Source organism: Gossypium hirsutum, chromosome A02 (assembly GCF_007990345.1).
Source record: "Gossypium hirsutum isolate 1008001.06 chromosome A02, Gossypium_hirsutum_v2.1, whole genome shotgun sequence".
Taxonomy (NCBI): Eukaryota; Viridiplantae; Streptophyta; class Magnoliopsida; order Malvales; family Malvaceae; genus Gossypium; species Gossypium hirsutum.
Window position 1 is genome coordinate 104,797,442 of NC_053425.1, and position 7,837 is coordinate 104,805,278.

General features: G+C 28.5%; 1 protein-coding gene across 1 annotated transcript; it reads right to left on the reverse strand.

Annotated features, from left to right (window-relative positions):
* Positions 1 to 6,319: 6,319 nt before the first annotated feature.
* Positions 6,320 to 7,247, reverse strand: LOC107940930 (basic leucine zipper 4). Its single transcript, XM_016874397.2, has one exon. The coding sequence runs from the start codon at positions 7,156 to 7,158 to the stop codon at positions 6,595 to 6,597; it is 564 nt and encodes a 187-aa protein (XP_016729886.2). The 5' UTR covers positions 7,159 to 7,247; the 3' UTR covers positions 6,320 to 6,594.
* Positions 7,248 to 7,837: the final 590 nt, after the last annotated feature.

Here is a 7,837-nt window from a genome sequence, read left to right on the forward strand (position 1 = left end):
TAATATAATAATTTCTTTTCTATGTTCGATGGTGTGAACATTGAAAACCAGTTGTTCTTTTCTATGTTTTTTTCCTGCTATTTGAATTTTGAAGTAATTATCTCCTAACTTTTCCTTCTTGAGAGACAGAAATTATTAGTGAAATTCGTTATAGAGTCCAATAACGAAAAATGTGAAATTACGGAAGATTTTGAAGACAGGATTCTTATGGTGATAAAATTATTTTCTGGTGTATTAATTTATAATTTCATAAAAAAAATTATTTTTGTGACGACAAATTGTAATTAAATCATAAATTAATTTATAATTTCATTATTTATGAGGGGACTGAATTACAATTTTTCCAATTTTGAAAAGACTGAGGCCCCAACTTATCCTTTTGGATTTGTCTATACTTGTGTCACGGGGTTAGAATTTTAGCCTCGCAATCCGTGCGGCCTTAGGCGATTCCTTTGTTTCGAACATGCCAAAATCAATCTAACTCTCGCAAAGTGAGAATTCTCACAAAATTCCTCCAACGCACCAATTTATACCGTGGAAACAACACAAGCCAAAAGAAGGATAAAACGAACAGAAAACAATACATGAGAGGTGTTTGAGTAAATGCTCTCAATTGTATTTACTCTCAAAGAATACATAAACAATAGATACAATGGATGATTTACAACTGAGGGAGAGACTCTTTATTTATAGTTGAGCTCCTCCAGATCCAACAGTCTAGCTTCATTTACATCGACAGACGAGATGAAGCCTATCCCTGCAATTAAGGGGTTTGCAATATTATATTATCAAATCAAATTTAATCTTATCAGATATTATTTTCCTCAATCTTTTAAGATTAGTTTCTCTATGTACTAAGGTAGCCTAATTTTTCATATCTACTTAATTGGGCCACCCAGGCTTCAAATGGACAGGCTACTCCATCAGTTTTTTGAACTGGATTAGTTCTCGTGAGTCAGATAATCTCCATCTAACCAATAAACCTCCAAAGAATACATTTTGTGTGATGATCACAGGTTTTAAACTGCAACTTGTGACATTGGTATAGAGCTTAGACCTCGAGCCCAAAATAACCAACAACTTAAAAAGGATCAATTTATACAAATGCATAGATTACATAAAACAACAAGGTAACAAGTAACTATTAAAACTCGACAATTGCACCTGATAACAATAAGAAAATAAAGCCAACAAAGAGATTGGAGGTGTATGTTGATAGCAGACTTTGTTATTGTGTATAAAAGCAATAGCAGTTACTGTACATATGAGATGAATTCAATGATTATCTTTGATTCTTTGTTATTTTCATTCTTTGTGTTAGTTTAACAACTACGAGTTCTCCATAACAACGACAATGGAGATAGTATGAAAATAAAATAAAGAGAAGATTTTCATAAAAATAAGACTCTTACTATCGGAAAGCATATCGATACACAGATTTCAACACTTCCATAATTCTTCATTTATAAGCTCTTACCGATCCAATAGCCCATTTCCTGAAGAAATCTTGCCTTAATGGATGAATCAATGAATAAATTAAATAAATAAAGATTAAGATAACAGCAAAGAGCTCCTAGAATTTCCCTATCCCATCACCCATCATTCAATTCATAAGCAGGCCAATTCAAGTTCCACAAGCAAATATTTTTATATATATTAAAATATAAGGTAAACTTCACACAACGCCAATAAATTATTAGTAAGTTAATGTTTTGATTGCTCAACTTTAAAAAGTTACAAAATAGCCAATGAATTATTTGAAAGTTTTTATTTAAGTTGCTAAGTTGTTGTAAGGCCTTCTTTGTTCGTACTGTTTGCATAAATTGAAAGCTCTCCATCATCTTCTCTTTTACAATTTAATTTTTGTCATGAAATAATTTTGAATGTCAAAATCTGCGAACCGAAATCCAAACATCTTTATTCTCCAATCTCCGACACTGTCCATCAAATTGACTTGGATCTAAGGTATGTTTTTTCACTCATTGATGAGTACTAAGCCACAAAATTGATCATCAAATTGTCATTTGGAGCTTGCTAGCCGACCTTTTTAAAAAAAAATAAAAACTTAACAGCCTAGATTTAAATAAAAATTTTAAATAATTTAGTGACGTAAATAAAAAAATTTAAATAATTTAATTGTCATTTTGTAACCTTTTAAAATTAACTGATCAAAATATAAATATCCTAATAGTTTAGTGTTATTGAGTGTAATTTACTCTAAAATAAAATATGAACTTATCACAAGCAGGCCAGCCAATCATTAAAATTACCCAAAAAATTTTGATCCAACGGTTTCCACAAAACATTAATATTTACATTTAAATTCTAACAAGGTTCTGGTTATCATTAATTAGTCTTTCTTTTCCCACCCAGTAACATATTTGATCCGTGGCAAGCGCAATCATCACTTAAGGAATAACAAGGTAATTTAAAACTAAGAGATATGGTACAAAATCTTGAACAAACATATGATAAAGTAATTGGGTTTGATGTAGTCTAAGTTTTAGCTCGGTTGATATTGATATTATTGTTAGCATAGGATGATATGAATTTAAGTGTATTGGAATGCATTTATTTTTCTATTTAAGAATTGGGTAAAGGTTAAAGTAATTCTAAACATTATATAAAAAATAATTGAATTTGAAATTTATTATAATTCTTTCGAATAATCTTATCATGTTATTGTTAATAAAAACATCGTTTTATCAGATAAAGTTAGTAATTAGTCAAAAAATTTCATGTCATTTTCAGAAAATGGCAAAATATCTACAATGACCACTATGATCACCAAACAATATGATCCAAATGTTGACATTGTGTTTCTAGCTAAATCATGTATTAAGCGTGACAATTTTCAATATATAGAGGTGGGGGCATCACAATCATTTATTATATTTGTGGTTTATATGCTTTTAGCATTGAAAACCAAGTTATAGGGTCCTAATAACTTGCTAGTGAAGAAAAGACACCTTCTTAAAAATTAAATACCCTACATATATGATTCTTTTTAAAGTGTTTTTTTTATATAGAGTTCATTTCTACCTAATCCCATTGTATGGTTAACCTAACCAGCCTTTTTTTGTTTTTCGAACCACCCTTGGCCCTAGCTTGGCCCCATGTCTATCAATCCAACCTTTGCTATATTCAGTATTTGTGTCTTTCTTGCTTTTTCCACTTTATACAATCTTATTGTGGGTGTATGTCGCATTTATCGAACAACGAGCAATTGAAGAAAGGCTAAAACAAGCTTAATGTCGGGACAAGGAGCATTGGCCTCCTTTGTCTGTGGTTTTTCCCTCTTTAAAGGTTTTCCGCGTAAAATATTTATATTCGTTCCTCTTCACTTTTATTAGTTCGTTGTTTATACGGATCGATCCCTAGCACCTATAATATTTGTGTTCGTTGTTTATAAAGAGTTGATTAAACTACTTGTTTCCATTTGAAATTTTAAATAAAATGAATTGGATGGATCATACATACATATTTGTCAAAAACATAACACATGCTAAAATCTTTTAATGGGTTTGAATCGTGTGTAATTGAACAATATTTTCTATTAACCTTGAATTTTCAAGATAATTGATTACTTAATTTAGCAAGAAAAAGATGTGTCAAATTTTCATTAAAGCCAACAAAATAGTTTTGGAACATTAAAAAAGATAGGCAAATAAATTAAGGTTAAATTTTAACTTTATAAAAATTGTGATTTAATCGCCGTATTTTAATTTAATAATTTTTAATTTTTTTATTTTTTGAAAATTTAAAATTTTAATTTTCACCGAGCGATAATTATTAAATTCATGAAGTTAAGTTCTACTATTTCACTAAACGGTAATCGTTAAATTCATTAAACTGTACTATTTCCAAAATCTGATATGTCAAACATATTATTATATTTTTTATTGTCATGCCAGCTTGTTATTTCTACATATGACTCACTAAAAATCCAGTTAATGGATTAACCATTGTCATTTGTGCCAAGATTGAAATTTCAAAATTCAAAAAGTATAGAGACTTAGAATGATCCAATTGAAGAATATGAACTAAATCTACAATTATATGCATAGTACATGACTAGCAACTGAATGTAACCAAACGGATTTAATTGTTACTATTTGTGTGAAGACAAAAATTTCAAAATTAAAAAAATATAAAGACTAGAATTGACCAATTTGATAACTACATGAATTAAAATTAATCAAATTAAAGTATAATGACTAAATCTGCAACTTTATAACAAAATTTAACCGTAAACTAAGGATAAGAAGCATTAAGAAAGTATTTATAGACAAATTAAGATTCATCTGATTTTAACTTAAATTCTTTAAAATCTAGTAATTAAATTGAATTTCGATTAAATTTAGAGTTAAATTGGCATACCTTCCTGTTTTCTTCGGGACTTACAATTTTGCAACTATAGAGATAAAATAACACTAATACCCCTAGAAAAACAAGAATTAACGACCTAACTAATATCGTCATAACGAGCATGAAGCATATATTAAAACACTAATTGAAGTCTTTTAGAAGAATCCAATTAGTTATTGGGGATTACTGTATATTGTGCTTGTGCATGATTGATTTTAGAGGTCCAAAAAGTATAATTATAAAATGATATTTATTCAGTAAAAAATTTCTATTTCATTAATAGAATTAAGATTTAATTATGTATTTTTAAATTATATTTAATTTTTTTAAAAAAATGTGATAAAATTTGAATCCGCGTACAAAATAATTATCCATTATTATATTTTTAAATCCAATAATATGCGGAGAATATCCATTGCACAATGTTGCATAGTGCCTTCCTGTAGATATATAGTTGGGCATTTAAGGATTAAATCTTACCAAAAATAAAAACAAGAAGCTTAGAGAGCATTAAATTAATTAGATAAAGTTTGGTTATTAAAAATCCATACTTTTACCATAGGTATAATTAAGTATACAAATTGGAAAATGACGAAAGCTAATTGATTATGTAAAATGAAAAAAAAAAGTTTAATTATTATATTATTAAGAGAGATAATCATGAATCTCGAAAAAATTAGTTTTAATGTATTGTAAAACTGCACTTTGTCATTTAAAATTTTAAATTAGTAAAGGTAAAATTACACTTTGTCTCCTAAAAATGATAAAATTTTAATTTAATCCTTTAAAAATTACATTTTTACTATCATAAATATTACAATTTAATTTTGCCTCCTAAATTTTTTTTGTCTTCGCCCCTATGGCCATGGTCCCTCCCCTAAAATGAAAAAATTTCTCTTTAACCCTTTTAAAAATTTTAAAGTTTAAATTAATATATGATAAATTTACACTTTGGTTCTTCCAAGAATTAAATTTATGACTTATTAATCTAAATCATTTTTATTAAGTCATTAATATAATAAGGTTCTCTCATTTGTAGTTTATCCAAAGCGAATCAAAAGAGATGTTTTTGGAAGGAAATTTTTTTATGTTATAATTTTATATATTATCAGTAAATTAGATGTTTCATTAATGAATTAATTGTTGATATGTTATTAAAATTTTAAAATTAAATTTACTTAAATTGATTTCTAAAAATGTAGCAATATTTGATCAGTAATAATTAATGTAGATGATTATATATTATTAAAAGTTAATTGCACCAGGCATCCTTAAGTTATGATTTTCAATTTAAATTAGTCCTTAAGTTTAAAAATATAATAGAATATTTTAAAATTGAAAATCGTAATTTAAAAATGTTTAATGCAATAAAATATTAATCTTGTTACTATTATTTTTTCTAAATGTCTTTATAAATGGACTTTTTGTCAATTGCTTATATGAACCTTTTTTTTTTAATTGTTTCTAACTTTTGAAAAGTGTACTAAGTGGAATCTTATGTTAACCCAAAACTAAAAGACCATTGCTTGACTGTTAATTTGAGTATCTCCCACTTCACTTTTATGCCCCCAATTAAGTTACCCCAACATTCTCAATTACTGAAATGACAACACTAGCCTTCAATAATATTTGGATTTAGTATCATTATTATAGATGAACCATGGATAAATAAATAATTTATTATATTGATTAAAAAATTGATTAAATTAATTGGACCCAATAACGGATAAATTTAAATGACTCTTCAAATTTAATGGAGTCATTGAAATCAAGATAGGAGACATTGGCATATTTAGATTATTATTATAATTATTATAAAAGGTAAGTTTCACAATGATTTAATTTGATATAATTGCATAAAAATGTGGCCCAAAAATTATATAAAGTAGAGTGGAGAGAACTTGGAACTTAGACCACCATTGAAAAGAAAAGAAATTGCTAACAACAAACAGAAAACAACAAAAACAACTTTGATTAAAAAACCAAACACTGACCAACTTTTCTTTTTTTTACACAACACTGGTTTCTCAAAAAACAAAAATCATGTTGTCTTTCATCACTTAAAATCCCTCAAAACAAAACAACACACCCACCATTTAATTTCTTTCCCAGATAGTACCTGTCTTAATAGATAAAAATCTGGGCTTCTCGAATTAGAGAGAAATTTTAATGATGATGCCATTATTGGTACGTTAAATATAGGTCTATATATATATATATATGTATTTAAGTGGTTAATGATGGGATTTGGTCGGACATGGTGGCAACGTTATAACATGGCCATGCCGATGAATGTTGCTGCAGTTGCTTGAATAGCAAAATTTGACGTATGTCCGATAATTTTTGTCGGAGGATACTGTATTCAGACCGGAGCCGATCATTGTCTGTCTTTACACAGTGACAATGGCACAAAAGGAACTTCAACCGGTTGTTTAATTCCCGGTTCTCGATTCTAAGCCGGTTTACCTGATTCCTTAAGTTTTCTAAATGCTTCTGTTTACGCATCCGTGACCTCCTAGCTGATTCCCGGTTCGATATCATACGCCTCCTCTTTCGTTCGTCGATGACGGAAACCAGTTGGTTCGGTTGGTCTAAACTAGAGTTCGAGTTGGTTTGGTTCTGGTTTGTTTCGTCCGAACCGGAACCGGATCCTGCTGGCTCTATTGATTGGGTTGTGGGGGGAAAAGTTTCCGAACAGTCCCACGGAGTGAAGCCGGTTTCAAAACCCGGAAATTGATCGAAATCGACCATGGAATCGGACGAGAAACCGGCGGGAATAGTGAACAACATGGCTTTAATAGTGAAGGGGAAAAAAAAAGCAAGTAAAGAAACAAAGCAAAAGCTTTTAGAAGTATATGGAGATGGTAGGAAGGTGGAGAAAAGGGAAGAAATGCAGTGTAGGGGACTCATATTTATTGACAAATTTGAGGACTATTGTGGGTCCACGTGATTGCATGAATATTGTATGTTTATACTTTTATAATAAGTATATAAACCCTAAATACGTATTTATATTATATATAAAATGGGTAATTGAGTTGGTTAAGATATTATTAAAACATTCTTATTTTAAAAGATAATTAATATTTTTATAAAGATATTTTTATTTTTTTGTACTTTTATTTATATGATAACTGAATTTTTTTATCAAATAATTTTATTTTCAAACTCGAGATTTTAGTGGTTTTCTAATTTATTGCGACTTGATTAATGGCTAATTTATATTTATTTTTATATCATTAATTCAACCGATGAATCTGATTTGTTTTTGTTATTAATAGATTTATTTCAATTCTAAATATAGTTATTTATTCGAATATAGGAAAAACCTTTTGAGTCATGTGGCATTATGGTGGGGTTTCTGTAAATAACATTGGGGAGGGGCAACAATGAGGTGACATGTGGCTATATGGGTCCCCTTTTTAAAAAGAATGAATTTTCTCTTTTATTATTATATATATATTTATTT

Coding starts and splice junctions, on each gene's coding strand:
- LOC107940930 (XM_016874397.2), bottom strand. CDS start 7,158: ATGTTGTTCACTATTCCCGCCGGTTTCTCGTCCGATTCCATGGTCGAT.